Below are 20,837 nucleotides of genomic sequence, written 5' to 3' on the forward strand. Positions count from 1 at the left end.
TTGGGTCACGCAGGTGAATGCTTCCTCCTGTCAAAAAGCTTATTTTGTCCCAAATTCAGTAGTATGTTACATTATCAAGACATCAGAGAAGTTGGGGTGCTTTGGCTCTTGCAGTGGCTCTTTGCTGCAGATACAGGAATGGGACACAAAGACCTCCTTAGTTTGTGCTGTGGCAAAAGCTGCCTGCAGCTTGACTCTGCAGCAAGATGGTTAAAATCCAGAGCTAACCGAGACCAAACGGGAACCAAATGAAGAAATTGGCCACTTGATTCCCTTTGGTTGTTAAAATGAGGATGGAGCTGGGGAGGTGTCGCAGTCGAGCAGCCTGAGCTCATCCCTGCGGCTCCATCACCCAACCCAGGGACAGGTGAGGCCATACAGGAGCGGTTCCAGGCCCCAGCAAATGGCCCTACATCGCCCGCAGAGCGTGTGCCTGGTAGCTGTCCCCACAGACCTGCGTGCTGGCTGCTGGGATGTGCGAGTGCACGCGTGTTAGCTTGGGTCCCAATGAAAGCCACGGTAGGTTTGTGTTCCTTTGGGTGTGGGTGTTTTACAGCTCACCCGATTCCGGAGTGGCTGCGCGGTGCTGTTACCCAGCTGCTGGCTGTAAGCTGTGTGTCCAAACACTGCTGTTTGTAGACACCTCTTTAAGAACCGGAGTGTTCCCCGCACAGAGTCATTTAGGAAATGTCCATGTATAGGCAAACCCCGGAGCTGGCTGACAAGCACCCTCTGGCCTCAAGTGAATTGCATCATCTGTCCGGCTGATGTCAGAGGAAGGATACCGACCGGTCCTGAAGGCTGCTGTGAGCGTCAGTAATTGACAGAGGAGGCCTGTGAAGGAGGCTCAGGATGGATCAAGCTGCAGTTCCTTTTTACAGCGAGATAGCCAGTCCTCGATGACCTGTTCTTACTGCAGTCTGAGCTTCCCTTTAACAAACCTGTAGCCGTAGGTTGGTGTAATCTGTGCAAATGCAACCGTTTTTTGTCCGTGTCCTTTCAGCACAGCTTGGCTCTGTGTTTGGAAGCTCGGAGCGATGTGCTGGGTGTTGAAGGCAGCAAGGCTGGTGAGCTGGGAGGGCCGGGACCGAGCCGCTTATCTCACATAGCAGAGCTATGCGGCAAGGCTGCTGAATGTGTGCCCTGGCGCGTGTGCCAGGGCCGGTGTACGTGTGGGAGAGGGCTGCCGGCAGCCAGGCGCTGGGATCTGTTCCTTAGAAGGGCACGGGGCCGGGGTAGGGATGGAGAGGTGCTGAGCCCCACGTACGTCCGGCGGTGCTGCACGCGAGCAGGACATGCTGTGCTCCCTCCCCGGAGCTAAGAGCATCGCCTCGGAAGCATGGGCCGTGCTGAAACATCTTTCTGCTTTTTCAAATGGGAAATTTCACCACCTGCTGCCTTCTGCTAGAACTGACCCCAAGAGGTGTGTTTTGCAGGAGTAATGTCAGCTTTCAATTAAAATGGAGCCATTTCCCAGCTGTACGTAAGGACGCAATCCTAACTCGATTTCAGCATCTTTTTACGTTTCTGGAAACGCTCTCAGTTTATACGTGTGACTTCCAGATACGCATGCAGCTTTCTACCTCCTGGAGCTCGCTCAGAGCTGCCTTTGAAGTCTTGAAAGCAGAGTAAAGTGGGTTTAGTTTCTTTAGTTTGTATGGGTCAGCACGGATTTAGGTCCCACTAGGGTTAGCATCTCTTACAAAATGCAGTATGGAAGAGGCATATTGAGTGGCCACATCCTTCAGTTTCACTCCTTTTTTTCACAATTTCACTCCTTTTTTACATATTGGATTGCACTGATAGACCGAGTCTCTTCCCTTCTTGATACTCGTCGGGAGCGCTGCTGGAGGCAGAGGGGTTGGGGTACTTGTGCAACCATTCCTCGTGCCGGCACCTATCAAGAGGCCTTGTTTGTTGAGCAAACCAGCAGTTTCTGGGCTGGCTGATAGCTGTGCTGGGGAGTGTGGGGGGGGTCAGCGTGTTAACGAACCTGCTCCGGTGTCCAAGGACGCAGCATTCGAACAGAACAAAAAGGCTGAACCCGGCGTATGAGAGAGGTCACCAGAAAGGCACAGCTTCCAGCTCATTTTTAAGGATTTTTCCCCGTATAGATCTGGATTTTAACTCTTGCATGAAGCTCCTGACATGCAGTCACCGACGTTGACTCGTGCCCACCGTGAGAGGCGTACGTAATTCTCGCTCAGCTCTTGGATCTCGCTGAGGTGAGGTGAGCCAGCCGGGTGTGCGGGGCAGTCCTGTGCCTCCACTGGGCTCCTGCCTGCAGGCACCGCCTGGGATCGGCGTGGGTTTGTAGCCCTTGTTACGGTGGAAGGTCCTTTTGTGGCCGAGAAGAAGCAGTGGTTAGTTTGCTTGAGCTTTTACCGCAGCTAAACGGCTGGAAGTTGGCCTTTCTGAGCTGGGGTGGGTGAAGTGGCAGCAGGAGGAAGCGTTCCTGTTCACAGGGGGGTTTCGGGAGAGTGTCGCTGCTTCTGTGCGTCAATTCTGCAACTGTCCCGAGCCTTGGTGAACGTATCAGGCCAAAACCTGCAGCAGGTCTGGAAGGAGAATGGCCGAGTGTGAGTTAGCAGCGGGGTTGATCCCTTTCCGAGGCTGCTTGGAGGAGCGCTACGAAAGGCACCGCTTCTCCCCATCAGCTCAGGGCATGTAATTAGCACAGTCCTCATGTAAATGTCATTAGTGCTTCGTAAACTTTGTGCACAGTGGTGAGAATGGCAAATGAATTTTTTTAAAGGGAATGTTCCTGCTCAGAAACTTTATGGGCTTATTTTCACGATGGGATGCCTTCCTGCCCGTACTGGTGTTTTAAAGAGTTTGCCAGATCAGTAATGGGAATTCGTCTGTTTTCCCTGTTATGGCTGGGGCACCTTTTATTGAAGCTGGAGCTGTGGAACACAAGCAGAATAAATTATGTGGGGAGGGCTTCTGTAAGGAAATGTCGTCTCTTAATCAGAAATAATTAAATTCTATAATCAGATAATTAAATCAGAAATAATCGAATTGTTGTATTGAGATTGGGAAGGAAAAAGAAGGCTGCAGCTGAACTACAAACTCCACCTGAACTGTTTAAAACACTGAGCCAAAAAATGTGATTTAAGGTTGCTGCAGACGTGGTGGTGATGTGATTGCAGAGTGCCTGTGCAGAAGGCAGGGGTTCGATCCCAAGCAGCTGAGCTGTGTCCAGGTCAGGAGCGCTGACTCGATGTTAAAATCAGTGAAGATACCTACACAGTGCAGGTTTTGGGTGCATTTTTTTTTTTCAAGAAGTGCAAACGTTGTCTTTCAGTGCAGAATCTGTTTAGAGGTGCCTCTCTTGTGTTCTTGATTGCTCCCCGGTGGAAGCTCAGGGTTTCACCAGCACCCCGTGTGCGGTGGTGGTGAGGGTGCTTGCAGTGCCTCGGGGAGGATTTGGCATTAGCAAATGCCCGGCAGCAGCTCCTGACTCGAATGCTGGCTTTTTTTGAAGCTCAGGTGAGCTGCTTGGGAAAGGGGAGATGCTCCTCAGTGTTTAGTCTTTCTTTTCAGGGTCCCAGCACTGCTCCTTCCCTGATACGATGCAGGATGCCGGCAGGGAGCATCAGGCTTCAGCTTTGGGGCTGCGTCTCTGCTTGCTGACATTTATGTGAGAGCTTGGCAGTGGCTAAACTAATTCCAGTTGCTTCTCAGGCAAAAAGAAACACTTCGCGAGCTAGCCTTGCGATGGCTGAGCTGAAGAACAGCCTCATTTCAGGGAGGAAATGGTGGTTGCAAATGAAATCTCCTACCCAGTCATAATTACGGGGGCATTACCGCAGCATTAGCTTGTGCTCAGCTACTTTGTTTTCACTGAGAGCTTGACGAAAATGGAAACCACAGAACTAAGGCAAAGGTGGTTTATATTGCATCCCAGAAGCCAGGGGTAAGTAACCCCTCATTACGTGCCTTTTGGGTGCGCGTCCTAGTGGTGTGCACGACGAGGGCAGGCCCTCGGCTGCACACCGTGACGGGAGGCTTGCCTTGCTCCGACATCCCAACAGGCTCTCTCCTGTGCTCTGTGGCCAGCAACTGCAAGCAGGGAGCTGGATTCGTGCTTTTGGTAGCGTTTGTCAGTTTAAAATGGGTTTTGTTGACTGGGTTCTTTGAGGAGGCCCTGCTGGGCTGTAAGAGCAGCTCTTGCTGCTTGGAGAGCTGCAGGCTTCCTCGGGAACAGGGAAACCTTTTTGCTGAATCCGTGCTGCATGCGGCGCCGAGCCCGAGTGGACGTGATGGGTATTGCTGCTTTGTCTTCTGCAGCAGGGGCTGAGGTTCTTCGTTGGTCCCTGTGCAGATTCAGAAAGCCGAGTGGGAGATGTTAAAAACAGGGGAAAATGGGACTTCACGCACGGTTCATTCGTTAGGAGTTGGACTTGGTGATCCTTGTGGGTCCCTTCCAACTCAGGATATTCTATAATACGTTTGGGCGGCAGGTACATTTATTTCTATCACAAAGTCGCTGTCACAAGTCTGCTTTGTGGTATCGGGTCTAGCTCCCCGTGGGCTGTCCCAGGCTTGTGGGCTGTGCAGGCTCCTCGCCTCGCAGGCAGGACTCCTGTCACTTCCAGTTGCATCTGCACTTCTCTAAGGATAACGTAGATCCGTGCTTTTTAGAGTAAATCGGCGTTACCCTGCGAGGTGAGGTACGAGAAGGAGGTGCAGCGTGAGCAGGTATGCACTGATCACGAAGGAATTTTAATTTGTTGGGCCCTGCTGTGCCGGGACGGGTTGTGCGTTAGGACACGATGGGAAGGTGCGAGCTGAACCCAGCTGCAGGACGAGCAGGGGCTGAAGCCCTCCTCCAGCCACGTCTGCACCACGTCTGCTCCCCCAAAAAGCCGGGTTGGTGGTTTGGGGAATGCAACGAGCTGGGAAAGATCTGGGAGAAAAGGAAGGCTTGTGTTGGTGGCCGGTGTTTAGGGTGGTTTAGGGCGGTCAGGCTGAAGCCTGTCTTTTGGGTGTGAAACCGAAATGCTCGATGTTTATGCTGCGTGTTGGCTTATACATTTTTGGGGGGGGGGGGGGGCGGAATTCAGGACTTGGTTCTGAATATCCACAGGCCTGAGGCATAGGGACCGTGCTCCTGAATGCCTTCCCTTTACGCTGGTGTAGCCCCCTCTGAAAGATGAATGGGATGCCAGGCATTTCCCGGTCTCCCATGTGCTTCCTATTACTGCACTAATTAAATTTATACAGGCCTTGCTCTGCTGCAGAAACCGAGGCTGGTATTTTTGGAGCTATTGAGGCATGCTATGCTAGCTCAAGCAGTGATGATATTGCTCCTGATATGGGACTGCTGTACTTGAGAATTCAGTGTGTCATCTTGCATGTTTTGAAAAGCCGAAAGAAATAGTATGTACGGCCTAGGTTTGGGGCAAATCAGCTGTATTTGAAATATTTATTGGCTTTTGCCTGCAGCATGCTGAGGCAGGTGCTGGTGAGTGGGTTCATTTCCTTCAGCCCCACTGCAAAAGTGAGTCGGGCAGCTGGAGAACCGGGGTCCGCTGTGGGAACTGCTCTGAACACCTCGGCTCTTCTCCTCCTCTCCTTTCGGGGTGCCCGGATTCGTCAGGGTGCGAGCAGAATGTGAGAATTGCCATCTTCACCGTCCAAATTTATTAACACACATTTTGCTAATTTGTGTGTGTTGGTAGATTTAAGTCCTGGGTGATGGTGTTGTGGATGACCAGAACGTCTTCGATATCCTGCTTTTAATTATATCAAGCTTGGTCCCCTGGCTTTTTTCTTATACATTTCTGCTCCGGGTTGCCTTTAGTTCCCATCTCAGGTCTCTGCAAATGGGTCATCTTGTTCAGTCTGCCATGATTGTGTGTACGTCTTCCTCTAATTTATTGGAGAGGTTTTTGCAGTAGGACTGTTCTGCGGCCGTGGGGCAGCTTCTGAGCGACGTGGTTAAGTGCTAGGTGTGCCCGCCAGCCAGAACCTTGTCTTTTAGGAAACTTCTCCAAGCTGTATTGCTAAACGTTGGACAGACAGAGGGGACGGGGCACTAAATATCAGCTGCACACAGACGTGTGGTGACCTGCAGGTGATGAGCGCATCCGTCAAGCCTTCTAGGGAAACTTCCACATCTACTCAACGGCAGAGGTAAAGCTAAAGTTTTACAGCTCAGCTGTCAGCCAGGAATCCAGAGGGGACACTCTCTTGCTCTCGGTGGCTTAGGGCTTGCGTTTTTGGGGAGGTCGATCAAGGAATAACCATGCCTTGCTGCCTCCCTTTGGATGCTCTCATTCCTCTGTCGGCTTCCCCAGTACGTATGGGCGCTCGTGCAGGAATGAGAGCATCTTCCCTCTGCGCTAATCAGCCATTCTGCTTTAATTTTACACTGCCTTTGTCAGGGAGATAATTTTGGTCGAGGCGAGCCCTTCAGCTGTTTCAAGGACAGCGCGCGGGGAAGCTGCTCTGCTCTGTTCCTGCTGCAGGCTTTTTCCCCGAGTGCATCCGCACCTCCAGAGCCGCTGATCGGCTGCCAGGAGGTCTGGAGGCGAATTGGTGTTTGCTGTTCTGCTAGCTAAATAGAAATAGCATTTGTCACTGGGAGCTGGCTTGGAAGTAATACCGCGTTCGACTCGGTGCCATGCGTTCTTACAGGCTCCTGGCTTTTTGTTTCAGGTTTGGTAAACATGGCTTGCTCGGTGAACTGAGACGCCTGGGAGAGGCTGGAGGAGGCTTTTTTGAGAGTTTGTGGGCTGTTTCGAGTAGAACAATGGAAAAAATTGGCCGTTTGGCATGTTAGCTGAGTAGGCTGGGCAGGTGGGAGTCCTGTTTGGGAGTTTTCATTTCTTTTTGACGTGCTTTATGATGGAAATTATCCTGTCTTGAAGAAAGGGAAACTGAGGCACAGGCAGACAAACGCCTTGTCTGAGGCTGAGCGCTGTTCTGCAGCAGAGCTGCAAGTGCTCGGTGCTCTGCACAGCGTGCCGATGAGCGTGAGGGTTCACAAAGTGAGCTGTAAAAGTGATGAAAGAGGTGAAAAAAGCCCCTGGCCGAGCACACCTCGCAGCCACAGAGGACTCAGCTCCCTTCCCTTCCAAAATCCACCCTGGTAATGTTATATTACTGTGCCACCCACAGGCAGCTGCCACGCTGCGGAAAAATATTTGCTGTTTACTTGCGGAACCCGTTATTAAATGCAGTATCTGCGATGGAAAGCTGCCGGTTTCATTTGCTGTGTCGCCTGCTCTACTTAGATTTCACAAAACTAGTTATTCGAGTATTCTATTTAAATTGCATTTACAGTTGTTATACCTCCGAATTTTCCCTCTCTTCCCGTTATGCTCGTCACTTCTTCTACAAAATCTCTTCCTTCTGCTCAGCAGCCGCCGTGTTTCGCTTTTCAGCAAGCGGAGAGATGCACGCCGTGCTCCAGGTCGCAGAGCTGGGACCCTTGTGAAGCCAGGGAAGCTGCAGGACTGCTAGTTATTGGAGCAATGAACCGTGCTGGTTGACGCGTTGCCAGCTCGGGCTGTGAGAACAACTTGGTTTAATCTGTGTCACTTTATTGAGTGGGAATATTCTGATTTACCTCCGGGATGCAGAGGAGTTGACCTCCCCTCCGCTCTGTCTGTGATTTGCGTGGAACAAACTGGGTCAGCAGAGGCTGCTCGGAGGATTTTGAAAGCAGCGTTTTGTAGCAAATGGTGTTGAAACGATGATAATTGAAGGACATGAGCAAAGCAGGAGGTTTTGTAGGTGGAGATAATTTGTTACTAGATGAAGTCAGAAAAATAGACGAGCATTTTGGCTTCTCCTGACCTGCAGAAGGGCTCGTGCATCTCCTCCTGTCTGTCCTGCTTGGTCCAACAAGAGGTTGGAGCTCCCCTCACACCTTGGCTTTAATTTTTAATAGTGCACTTGGTGTGCTTGATCTGTTTGGTTTTGTTTTTTTTTTTTGCTGGCATGCAGAAACTGTGTGCCAGAAGAATTTCCCTTGTGATATTTAAACTCTTCTGCACCCGTGCTATAAGCTGCCCCTTGGGAGAACCGCTCTGTACAGTTGAGTTATTTTGCTTTGCAGAAAAGAATTTTAATATTGTTTACCATGCTCTTAATCTTACGGCTGGCGGATAAATTGAGTCACGTTAGCCCTTCCTCTGAGGACTTCATGGGGCTTCACGGGCAGCATACCCGTAGTATTAGGTGGAGTTATCTCAGCTTTGCAAAAATGCTCTCATCTGTCTTCCCGGAACGAGTAATTGATGGATGAGAGAATAAAATGTTGGCTTTTTCAGTGCATTTATGAAAAGGGATGGACGACCAGATCTGGTGGTGCAGTTGGTAAGGTTTTGATGTGAGCCCGGCCACAGACATTTCTGAAAGGCCGGGCTCGATGCGCTCAAAAAAGTCCTTCTGGTGGCGTGGTTTGAGTAAAATTTGGTGAGCCAGGGTCTGAGGCTCAGAACCTGCCCGGACTGATGAGCAGCCAGCCTCGGTCTGCCGGCCAGCGCTGTGCTTGGTGTCCCCGTGTCCGTCTGTCTGTCAGCTCCTGCGAGTCCCCTGCGGGTCTCGGCTGTCCTCGGGTCCAGGGGGACCCGCTCTGCAGTGCACGTTTCACAGACACGGCCGCGAAGCAGGGACGGAGCTGGCGTTCTGAGTCCAGCTCATGTTTCATTTATTGCCTGACTTTTTCCAGCAGCACACCGGGTCACAAGAAAGCGTCGTCTGGGAGGTCGGGCGGGCGAGCTTGGGTTCGTTTCGTGGGCGCTAGCTAATGGGCTGTGCTAATGCCAGACCCTGGTCCTCAGGCTAGTTGGTGCTTATTAACACCTCCCTTTCCCTCTCCCCTGCTAATGGGGACAGCTCAGGACCGTTAGGAGAGCATCCTGTCCCTCCCCCACACCCTTTTTTTTTTTTTTTTCTTTTTCCAAGCAGCCTCTGGTTTTGTCTCATTACAGTCAGAGCCCTGTGGTAGCCGCCCAGCTGCTGTCTGGGCTGAGGACTGGTGATTTAGAGCTGAGCCAGCACGGAAACTGGCTTCGCACGCCCAAGGCGAGCCTGCTGGGAGGCGCCGCAGAGAGGCAGCGTGCCACTGCGCGTTGGAGGAGCTGTCAGTTCTGTACTTTAGCTGGGGGGGGGGGGGGAAAGCAGCCCACGCTGGCTTGGTTTTAGTTGGACTTGTTGAAACATCCCGTCGTCGTCTGAAAGAAGGCATTTGGTGTTAGTGGAGGAGACGGGCAGCACTAGATCAGAAAGGCCTGGGAGGGGAGCGGTGCAGCTAACGAGCTTCGCTGCGAAGGCATCCGAAAGCGCGCAGCGGCCGAGGGCTCTGGGCAAGGCTTGCTGCAAATGAGAACACAAAGTGGGTGAGCTGTGATCAGCAAAGCCGCCCTGCCTGGCTCGCCCGAGGCTGGAAGAACGCGGTGCCGCGGCGTGCGGCTTGGCAGCGACTCGGGGTCCGGAGCCGGGGCTGTCAGGGTCCTGCCCCAGCCCGTGGTGTGCTCCTGTGGGCGGTTTGGTTTGCACCTGGGTCGGCTCTGCCTGCGTGCAGGGCAGCTGGAGCAAGGAGCAGCGACACGCACGGAGATCCGGACCCCGCACTGCTGCGGGACTGCACGCGATGGAGCTGAGCCTGGGGGCAGAGCTGGGGCCGGCCCCGTTCCCTGCTTTTCCAAGAAGAAATGGGGCAGAGAACGGCTCAGAAAGCTCCGCAGCACGGCTGCGAAGCCGTCCTCCTCTATTGTGTGGGGATTAGCTGCTGAGCTGGAAAAAAGCCATCGCCTTGCTGTTGCGAGTTCAGAGATGGGTCAATGGAACAAGAATATATTCTTAGGTTGGTACAAAGAGCTAAAAAAAAAAAAAAAAAAGGGCAATGTGTTTGAAGTAGCGAGCCAGACAAAGGCTGTGCTCCTGCTGGCCGGGGTGCCGAGGGGCAGGCGAAGCAGCGCGGGCATCGACAGCAGTGGCAGGAGCTGTGCTGGGAGCACGTGGCTCGCTGGGGCGGGGGAACCTCACGCAGCCGCCGAGGGAACAGCCGAGCGCTCGAGAACACGAATAATCAGTGGACCTGTGCCACCGGCGGTGCTCAAAGAACTGCACAATCCAGGTTTCCTCGTGCTTACGTACCCACTGGCTTCGGGGAGGAGGGGAACGTCTGACAGTAGGGGCTAGCAGCGGTTTTGTGTTCTGCAGGCGGGGCGTCTCAGACGCCTGTTGCAGAGCAGTTCCCGAATTGGCCTCTGCTGGTTAGCGCCGGCAGCAGGGCGTGCGCTGCTTGCTCCGTGGCTCGGGTGGGCAAGCGCCCGTTCCCTCGCGAGGCAGAGCCGCGTGTCCCTGCTTTGGCAGCCTCGTGGAAACGCTGGGAGCCCTGCCGCCGCTCGCTCTAGCCTCGCGCTTTGACTCTGCTGCGCCTTTTAAGCCGGTTCTATTAATAAGCAGCCGACTGGCTGCAGCGCTGTGCTGAGAGCATCCCTCCCGGTACGGGCAGAGGTGCTTGCAGCCGCGCTGGCAGGCGATGACAGATGTCCTTGGTGCGTACAGCCGGTGTCCAGCGGCGAGCGGGCTGCCAGCATTAGTATTCCAGGCACAAACGTGCCCCTTGTAATATGCAAAGCTCAGCGCAGCCTGTGCAGGAATGCCCTTGAAAGGCAAATTAAAGCGAACTCCCTGGTGGCTTCGGGGCAGTAGGAGGGCTGCCGTCATCTGCGCTGAGGTTAACGTAGGCTTTGAGGTGTCTGCTTTTGTTTCTCTCGTGCTTTCCCTTCCTGATGGGGCAGGGAGGGAGACCTGACCTGCAAACACCCCGTGCGGTGGAGCTGCTCTAAGGGGGGGGGTTGGTCTGTGTGCAGGTGCTGGTTTGATATCTGCAAAAACCTTTGTGCTCTTCTGCCTTCGGCGGGGAGCCTTCGGTCTGGTTTTTGCACGTGGTGTCCTTGTTGATGCGGGCTTTAGGATAGGTGTTATCCGTAACACGTGAGTTAGCCCTATTTTAATGGTGTTAATGGGTTAAGCTTTAGGGATTTTCAGGGTGTTTCCCGAGGAACTTCAGCACAACCCACCTCCGAAGTGACCATCTGATGTTCTTGGGTGCCCGACTCACTGCCCCTCTCCGCACAGACAGCGCTTCTCCTTGCAAAGCCGCTCAAAAGCTGTGCTTGCCAGCGACGTTTTGAGCATTAATTAATTAATATCGAGGCGCTCTCCCCGTCGCAGAATGCTGTTCCGGCTGCAGCAGAGAAGTAGCCCGGAGCGCGGCTGCCTGATCAAAAGAAGCCTCTCGCCCACGCAGCTCAGCAGAGCGAAGCCCCAAAGCCCTGCTGGCGCTGGCTTGTTCAGAGGCACCTCCAGCGGGGCCGTGCTGGGGTTGTCTCCTCTGCCACCGCCGCCGTGGGAGCCAGCACGTGCTGGGAGCTCGGCTGGTTATCGGCTGGAGGTGACTCCAGCCCGTTAGCTCCAGCAGCGGGGACGTGCCAAGGTGCTGAGCCCTCCTGGGCTTCGTGGTGAAGGCTTGGGCTGAAAGAGGCTACGGACAGAGCTCTTTCCCAAGCCCCCCGTGCTGCGCCTGTTGACGTTTCTTGTTTTTGTCATCTTAATTTGAGCGTCAGGCTCCCCAGGACAGGAGCTCCCTCTTTCTGAAATGCTGAATGTGTTTTTACGGTGCTGCACACGTATATCAGAATCGAGATGTCTCCTGATTTCCCCAAAATTAGTTCCTCTTGCACCTCATTTCAGAAGTTTCTCCAAAGAAAAGCTGGGTTTGCTACTAACCCTGGTTCCTCCTTCTTATCCTCTTTCCCCAGTACATTCAGATCTGTCTTGACATTACATGAGCTCTGCAATGCTTCCGTGCACGTGCTGTTCTGTTTTTGCTAGATAAGCATTAGCTTGTTCCCTTTTACGGGAAGCACACGTCCTTTCGAGGAGGCAGACGTGATTTTTTTTTTCCCTGGGAGGGAAGGTTTGATGCTTTGCAGATGTCACACCTTGACTTTGTTTCACTTTTCTTTCCCATTCACTACATGCATGCTCAGAGGCTGCTGACGTCTTCAGAGAGGGGTGAAGGCACCACGCTCTTGTTCCTAGTTTGCTGGGGCAGGATTTCTGCTCTGGGTTCTCTGCCTGTCAGTTACATGTGGGCTGAGCAGAGCTGGTAGGGAAGTGAAATGAAACCCAGGCTTTGGTCACGCTTGGAAATTTAATTTGTCTCAATTTTGTTTCCTGTTTTTGCAGGAATTGCTCAGAAAGCTAGTGTGCAAGAGGAATGGAAGAGAACACCGGTGAGTACTTAGGTGTCTTACCATCGGTTGTTGACCTGTTCTTTCTTCGTTTGCTAAGTACTGTAATGAAGCTTGTTATTTTAAACTTCATGTCTTTAATTCAAATGTAGACAATGATTAGAAAATGAGATCGTTTGGCAGATGCATCAGTTGCAACTCTACTGCAGTAATGGTGCGGATCAGAACCGATCAAAGCTGCGTACTGTACATCTGGAAGATCTTTTTTGAAATCTCCCATCTGTGAAAGCTGGAATACAAGTTTCTTGAATATCCCGAGCTCTTGAAAACAAATAACATCCCCTTTCTGAATAGGTAGGAGGCTAGAAGTTCTGAGTTGGTATGTGATCTGAGCGAGGCACGTGGCAAGCCAGAAAGAAGGCTCAGCTCACGGTAGTTCCTGATTTCTTTCTGAATTTATTTCCCTAGGCTGCTCTGTCTTGCAGAAGATGTGAGATTTTTTAAATTAGAATTTGGCTTTAAAGCTCTTGCTTTAGGCTCTGCCTACTACTTGACCTGAGGCAAGCAAACTCCTTGCTGTGAGGCTTAACTGATGCAAGCAAGCATTTAGTTGCAACTAAAACTGGTGGAGTTTTGGCTTAAAGAATGCTTCAATGACTTTTCCGACTGTTTGCCTAACGTGGCGGTGGAAGGCACTGATTATACAGCCATTTTTTCCTCTACCATTGAAGTGGGATTTGCATGAAAGCTCTTGCCTGCCCCGTGGGAAGCTGGTCTCCATGAAGCGTGTTAACCTCACATCTTGGGGACCACGTTGGGGCAGTTGGTGAAACCTACCTGACTTGTGAGGAAGTGCAGCTGCGTGACCACAACTATTATTTCTAGATTACTCCTCTGCAGTCAGGTGATGCCATCCTTAAAACGTGAGAATTGACGTACTTGTCAGCAGCGTGGTGTGCTCGGCGTGGCAGGTCTACCAGCCTGTCCGCTGAAGGCTCGGTTTTGACTCTCACAACAGCTCCGAGCCAACTGCATGTGCATAAAAACACGTCAGGCTTATAATCCTGGTGGCAGGAATTGCTGCTGTGGCCTCTAATTGTTAGCCTGGAAGGTGCACATTCAATTTGTGGTGATTGCTTTTCCTTTACGGTTTGCTTGTGGCAAACTAAGCCCAGCTGCTGCCTTACTGGGGGAGGTGGGTGAAGGGAGCACGGTGCTGGCAGCCGAAGCAGTGGCTGCGGAGATGACAGCTCCCCGCTCAACCCCAGGACGTGGGGTTGGAGCCTCTCGAGGTTCCTGGGAGCTCTGACTCCTGATTTGAGCAGCGCTGGTGGCCTGGGATGGGAAAGGCCTCGTGTCCTGTTCGCATCGTGCCAGCTGAAGTAGAGCTGCCTCCCCTCTCCCTCTGAATTCAGCTGTGAGGGTTGAGGATGGAGCATCTGTGCTTGGTCTTTGCGTGCACAGACACCTCGCACAGCTGGCTGTGGAGCTTGGTGGTGTTAGTGCTGGGAGCTAAGAGCCCCACGTTAAAGGCAGTAGAAACAGATGGGTCTCTTATTACTATTTTTTTTTTAAATTACTTTGCTTTTAAGGATGCTCATTCTCCAAGTGCTGCTAAGCTCAGGACTCCTGGCTTGTTCCGGGCACTGAGGCTGGAGATGAGGTAAGGCGGAGCTGCGTGCAGGAGCTGCGCTCAAGTCCGTGCCCTTTGTTCCTTCAAAGCCTGGTGCTTTTTGATGTATTGCTGTCCTTAACTGGTTGTATATTAACTGCACTCACAATGCTGCATGGCTGGCTTTTGTTTTAACTGCATTGGCGCGTGTTCAGAGCTGGTGCGCTTCGAATGGCCACTGGGACTGCACAGTCGAGCATAAATCCTTTTTAGCTGTCAGGCTTCACTAGCCATGGGTGGGTGGGGGAGCTCCTCCTTGGCTGGCTGCCCTGGCTAATTAAAAATGAAATTTGCTGTTGTCTTCAGATTTTAATTCATGCTCATCCCTGAAGACTGGTAGGAGCATGGTCCCCAGGCAGCTGCAGTGAAGTTTCAGAGCTTGTTTACGCACAGTTATTTTAGAGCAGGCATGCAACTTAAAAATTTGCTCTCAACCCAGCCGCGGGTTACTTCTCCAAGTAGAGAGAAGAACGTACAGAAACTTCTTGCAAGCCTTGGGCCGTGGCCCTGAGCAGCTGCCTAGAGTCTGTTACCACGTCAGTAACGTGGATGTGCATGCGTTGTGCAGCCAGGGCAGCATCAGGTGGCTGAGTTTGTCTCTTGTGCTGGACTAAGCGAAATGAAATTACTTCGCTGTCGGCTGCGCCTGTGTGACTGGCACCGGCTAAGCGGATGCATGAACTACGTAGGTTATCGGCCTGAGCCTCCAGCTACCGAGCAGTGCCGTGAGACCCGCTGGAGGCAGAAGAAATGTTGGAGTGGTAGGAGCAGGGAGGTGGTGGCGGGGGGGTCGGTGGCAGCGTGAAGTCGGGGCACAGCGGGGCAGCGTGCTGCCCCCAGCCCTGCGGGCGGTGGGAGGACGGAGGTCGGCGAGAGGAATAAATGAGTTCTAAATAGACGCCATGTGTCGGCCGTTTCTCCTCTTTCTGAGGTCCCACCTACGCAAGTGATCTGCTGAAGGGAAATATCCCTGGAACATTGCACCCCGTTCAGATCCTTCCTGTTGGAGTGGTGAGGGTAAAGGATCAGGCTCTATTTTCGGAGCGCGTTTCTGCTGTTGCATTCACTGCCCACGCTGCCCAGACCCCTCCTGGAGACTGCTCTGCTCTTAGGCTGCCGTGAACTGAGCTTCAGCCTGTTTCTTAGTGGAGGGATCATCTTCAGAGGCAGCATCCCACCTGCCTGTAAGTCGTGAGACCTTAAAAAGCAAATATTGAAGTGGAAACTTCGTGCCTGGCGGGACAAGCCTCACCTTATGCCCGTGGTTCCTTGAAAGCAGAGGTGTTGGAGCGACCTGACGAAGAAAGGGGCCTGCAGCTCACTCGTGATGTCTGAGCTGAGCATTCCTGAGCTGCCGTCGGGGAGCGCGGCACTGCCTTTTTCCATAGCAAGCTTTTGCTCTTGGGTCCCTTTAGCTCCTGTGCTTCAGTGCTCCCTTTACAATTTCTGCTCGTGGCCGCTGACTTCATCTGCGGGTACTGGGATAAACCTTGTGGTGGGTTCCCTAAAAGGTCTGAAATCTGTGTGGGACAACTGTGAAGAGTCCTGGGAACCAGCGGAGCAGCCTTCTGCACCCACAGGCTCCTGCCCAAAGCTGCTTCTATTATAGAATGACACTTGAGATATTAAATTTATGGATGCCTTAAGAGTCTTCTGCAGTTATTTCTTTATTCAAGGTTGACTTTCATCACCTTATCTCCTGCTGTGCTACTTTTTCCCAATTCTTTTCCTACTAAAAATAGGAAATACTCTTCGAGTCCTTAACCTCTGTGCAAACAAAGAAGTAATTTGTTTTAGCGTCTAAGCTGACTTCTGGGCTACATGCCTCATAAGGAAACCAGTGTGACACAAATCTGCTACTTTTGGACACTCAGACTCCAAATATAGCCTGAGGAAAGGAAGGGGGGCTCGCAATGTGAATATTTCTATTGCACTAGCTTTGCTGCTTGGTCCTGACAGAATGCGTGGCTGGCTTCCCAATTCCCATTTTTATCCCTAAAAACGAGAGCAATGCCATCGGATACTCTGAGGTTCACAGCCCTGATGGAAACGAGTGCGTGATCATTGCACGTGCATAGGTAACAGGTTTTTAGATCGCTTCTGATCCCAAGCACGCCTGTGGAAGCAGTGCTTTGTAGTAGGGTACATCCATTGCTGCCAACTTTTAGCAGCCCAGCTGTATCAGAAGCAGCTTGAGATCAAAACCAAGCGTCAAGCTATCCCAGGGCTGCATCGCCCGAGCGGGTTCTGGCACTGCTGTCTTTGATGCTCAGAAGTGGTGGATGCTTTGGTAAAGGTTTGCTGCTGGGAGCCTGTCCCAAGACGCTTTAAGCACCGGCTTCCAGCAGCCTGCTGCACTGGGATCCGAAACAACCCTTTGCTTTCATACCTGGGACGTGTGGGTTCCCTCCTGCCCCGTCCCCCTGCTGCTGCTCGTCCCTGGCCCAAGGAGCTGGGCATCTCCTCCCAGTGGGGACCTGGGAGTGAGCAGAAGGCTTCTGCCTGGCAAAGTCTGCTAGGGGAAAACAAAACCTGCTCGGGAAAACAAAACCTGCTTGGGAAAACCAGTTTTCTGCTTCCGCGCCAAAGGTGTCCGCCAAGCGGCGTTCTCCTCGCCGTTCCTTTGTTTATGAAGCCTTTTGTTTTTAGCAGCACAGCCGAGGGAGTGGCTGCTGGGATGGAAAATGTTTTCCTTGTGGGCTCAGTTTGAATCCAGGGAGAGAGATCGTGAGCGTGAGTCCCCACCTGGCGACTCTGGCACGGATCAGCGGCTGGTGGCAGAGGCGAGGACTTTGCCAGCTGCAGGTGGAGCTGCCTGCACGGGCCGGGCCCTAAACCCACAGCCCTGAGCGGGGCCGGCTGCTGTAGGGCTGGGGCTGAGGGAAGTGCCTGCTGCCGTCGGTGCCTTCTGTTCTGCAGAAACAGGGCAAGGCTTCAGAGCTCCAGGGCGCCCACTCCGGTCCCTTGGGTGCCTTTCCAGAAGGGAACGGTCCACGCCGGGGCAGGCAGGGCACTCGGTGTCCTTTGCAGCCTCTGAAGGACTCGGAGCAGGGCTGGGGAGCGGCTGGGTGGGAAACCTCTCGTGGTGACGAAGCCTCAGCTGGAGCCGAGCTGCTTCGAGGCTGCCACCAGGACAGGCGTTTAACTAGCTGCTTGCTAGCATTTAGGGAAAAATTTGTCAAATGTACGCTTTTGTGTTGAACTAAAGTGATTTGGTGGCGTGGTTCTTAGTTTAAACGAGGCTGCTGGAGGCAGCATTTGGTTTTTTTCTGGTTTCAATCTGCAGAGTCGAGCACAGAGCGTTGCAGTGTTAGTGCTTCCCTGTCAGAGCTCTGAGGACTGCCAGAGAAAACCAGTTAATGCTAACTAGCCAGTGGAAATGTCTTTGTAATGTCTGTTTCACAGCAAAAGAGCAGATTTTCTTCCAGGAAGACGCATGAGCTACGATTCCCCCATGAGATCCTACAAATTATATATACAGCGACGTAACTGTCTTGTGCAGTACAGTAGAAGAGACAGCGGTCAGAGCGGCTGAGATTAAACAAGATTAAACATCTAACTGCAACGGAAGGAGGCTGTGCTGCAAGCAGTGCAAGAAAGGCAGAGTCCTGCTGGTCTTTAGCCAGATTTACTGGAGGGCTGCACTGGTCTCGCTGGAGACCACTGGACTTCTAAGCAAGGTGCAGTACAGAACACTCTCTAACCTACCCGAGAGCATTATCCTAAGTAAGGAGTGCACTCAACACGTTAGGAAAGTCCTTTGGGACACAATCCTGACACTCTTTTGTTCTTGAATTTGCAATGGACATTCAGGTTCTTAGTGCAAAGCAGGTGCTGAGTGCTGTCAGGGTGCCTGGGGCAATTCGTGCCGTGCTGGTGCTGTTCTGCCTCCTGCGTTTGCAAGTGATTCAGATCAGCTATCCATCTCCTGGTTGGCTTGGCACATAAAAATTATTATTAATAATAATAATAAAAAAATATGCCCAGGAATTCCCCCTCTGAACAATCAGAGGATCCCAAACTCTTGCCTCATCTCTCTGCGACTCCAAGCCAAGAGTTTCACAGATTTTTTGCTGACTGTCCAGAGACCTCGGAACTCTGGCACCCCATTTTGAGTGGCTTCTAAAGCTGTTGTAGTAAACGGGCACGTGGCTTCTACAGATAGCTCTGCCTGGAGGAAAGCAGCATTAATTTTGGTGGTTTTGTGGTTTGGGGTCCAAGCTGCGGATGTGCTGGGAGGGAGATCCTTTGGCTTAAGGGCTGGCTGGAGCGAGATAGGGGCGAAGGCTGGTGCCGGGTGAGAAATGCTGGACCCGCTGGAGCGCTCTGCAATGGAGCTGAGCAGTCTTACTCCTGGTATTAAGAGATAAGACCTTGTAGGGCATGTAATCAATCCTCCGGATGATTCAGGCCGACTCGCTGTGAAATAGTGAATGTGGAGGTATTGTGGTTCAGTAAGTAGGGCACCGAGCAGAAGTGTTAGATTGCGAGAGTTCCTAGTTTTCATTTTGAGCCTGGACCTTAAATTCACCTTGCCCTCTGGAACATTGTTTTCTGTGAGTCCTCGGGAGACTTCAGCAGCGGGTTTTATTGGGGCTGGGGGTAGGAGAAGCCTGCCTGGAACCAGAGGTAAGTGGGTTTAGTTTAAATGAAGTGATTTTTGTTATGACTGTTTCTCTTGGGTCGCACAGCAGCAATGTGTCTGTGCTGGATGGTAAAGCTGGCTTGGAAAAAAACCCCAAACACCAGTTCTCAGTGGTGTTGCTGCCCTTGCGAGTTGTAAAGGGTGTTAGCTGAGCCAGGGGCTGGTCGGGTTGAACAGTCGCATGTTGTCACCGCTGCCTTATCGCTGCTTTTACCCCAGCTCTCATTTCTGAAGGTGCCTTTTGTCTCCCGAAACACTCGAATGCAACAAAACCCCCGATACCTGGCGTGGCTTTCCTGCAGGTGTGGGACCGAGCCAGCTGTGGTGCGACCAGTGATGAGCACGGCATGGTCAGCTTGAGGAGCAATTAAGGAAAAGGGTGCTTCAGCCCAGCCTGGCTTTGCCCTGCTTCAACAAGCACAGGTTTTAGGGTTTCTAAAGGCCCTAAGCAGCGGGGTTACGATGGATTTGTACTCCTCTGCACATTAAAAACAATATAAAAGTTACTAATTCCCCTCGAGCCGTTCAGCCTGCGCTGGAACTAGAAGCAAAGCGCCCTAAGGGCCTGTAAGGAGGCCGGGACCGGTGCCCAAAGCTGGGCACAGCCCCCCCCGGCGCCCCCCGAAGCCCCCCGGCTGCTGCTGCCGGCGCCGAGCTTGGAGCGCTGCGGGGCGCGGCCGCCAGGGGGCGATCGTGACCGGGGCTGCGGAGCTCCGAGCTTGGGGGGGGGCTTGGGGGGCACCCCAGGGCCCCGTGGGGCCCTCTGCTGGGGGTTTTGGGGGGCACTCCGGGGCCCCGTGGGGCTCCGAGCTGGGGGGTTGTCTTGGGGGGCATCCTGAGACTGTGGAGCTCTGCACTGGGGGGATTTGGGGAGCCCCAGGGCCCTGTGGAGCTCTGTGCTGGGGGGGGGGGTTGGGGGTGACCTGGAGCCCCGTGGAGCTCTGTGCTGGGGGTGGGGGTCCTGGGGGGCGCCCCGAGGCTGCAGAGCTCTGTGCTGGGGGGTTTGGGGGAGCACCGGGGCCCTGTGGAGCTCCATGCTGAGGGGGGTCTTGGGAGGCACCCTGAGGCTGCAGAGCTCTGTGCTAGGGAGGTCCTGGGGGTTGCCCTGGGGCCCTGCAGAGCTCTGTGCTGGGGGGGTTTGGGGGATGCCCCAGGGCCCCTCAGAGCTCTGTGCTGGGGAGAAGCAGGCACCCGGTGGCTGTAGGGCTGCGTTCTGCTGGCGGCGAGCTGCAGGGAGCCCTGGGTGGCTCGGTGGCACGCTGAGCACTTTGGGAGAGGGACGGAAGGATAAAGGGAGGCTTAATGGGAGCAGCGTGTTGAAATGAGCCACCCCTGTGCTGGGGAAAGGTGGGATTTCAGGGTTTTGTGCTCCAAGTCCTGTAGAAAACCAAGGCCTCTCTCCCGTGGGCTAGGAGCTGCTCTGCGTGCCGTTTGCTTTGTGTTTCCCCGGGCTCCTAGGGCACGGCATGCCTCGGACAGCTCGGCGAGGAATGCATGTCCTGCAGGCCAGGCGGTGATCCCTTTCGGGGAAGACATCGTTTGGGGTCAGCCTCGGTGCCTGCCTGAGAGCTGGGGCGCTGCAGCCAGCCCCCCAGGGCTTGCACTGGGGTTCAGCTGCCGTGTTGGGAAAGCTGCCCCCAGCCCTCTGATTTTAGCATTAAATCTCAGAGGCCTTAGTGGTGATCAGCAAGGTAAACGCTGCTCCTTCCCATAAGAAGGCAGAATTTTGTTCTGCCCGGGCATTGTGTACTGCAGGGGTTAAGTTACGGTTGGCTTTGGGGAGGAAAGGAAAATCTCTCAAAGTAATTAACTTAAGATGCTGACGCTAATGAACGGCCTTTCAAAGCTGGGGCTGTTGGGGAGGGTTGATGGGAATCCCCTGTTGAATCAATGACATTAGGGCCTTAGGAGTGATTCTGCAATTATTAGGCTGAAATGATGTTGAACATGAAGCTAATCCTGTTATCTTGCAAATATTGAGGAAACTGCTTGCTCTGGATAACTCTGTAATGGGATTATTCTAGTGAGTCTGGCACCCTTGACACTCCCTGTCTGTTCAGGGTTTTTTCTTATTTTCCTGCTCGGGGTACGGTATCGATCAGTCTCCCCACAGGTAGTTTTGGGGGATGGTGTCTGGGGCACTGTTTTCTGGTACTGATGGATTTTTTTTTATAAAATTAGTTTGATAAAGAGCACCCCGTTGCCTTATGAAGCGATTCCTTCCTCCACAGCAAAGATCCCTCGAGTTCATCCCTAAATAAAAGTCTAGGAAAAGAGCTGAAGAGCAAGGACAAGC

At 53.0% G+C, this 20,837-nt stretch overlaps 1 protein-coding gene across 6 annotated transcripts in view; it reads left to right on the forward strand.

The window, feature by feature from the left end:
* PHACTR4 (phosphatase and actin regulator 4) overlaps positions 1-20,837 on the forward strand; it is a 63,985-nt gene that overhangs the window by 11,326 nt on the left and 31,822 nt on the right. For 2 of the 6 annotated variants that reach the window (XM_040534713.1, XM_040534712.1), the window contains exon 2: positions 12,220-12,266. In XM_040534713.1, the coding sequence (XP_040390647.1) occupies positions 12,251-12,266 (16 nt within the window). In that variant the 5' untranslated portion in view covers positions 12,220-12,250. Of the gene's footprint in view, positions 1-5,980; positions 6,142-11,955; positions 12,140-12,219; positions 12,267-12,637; positions 12,657-13,816; positions 13,888-14,355; positions 14,658-20,837 lie in introns of those variants that run through there. The other 4 variants (XM_040534710.1, XM_040534716.1, XM_040534715.1 and 1 more) reach the window with 4 other exon arrangements.

This window comes from Cygnus olor, chromosome 23 (genome assembly GCF_009769625.2).
Source record: "Cygnus olor isolate bCygOlo1 chromosome 23, bCygOlo1.pri.v2, whole genome shotgun sequence".
NCBI lineage: Eukaryota > Metazoa > Chordata > Aves > Anseriformes > Anatidae > Cygnus > Cygnus olor.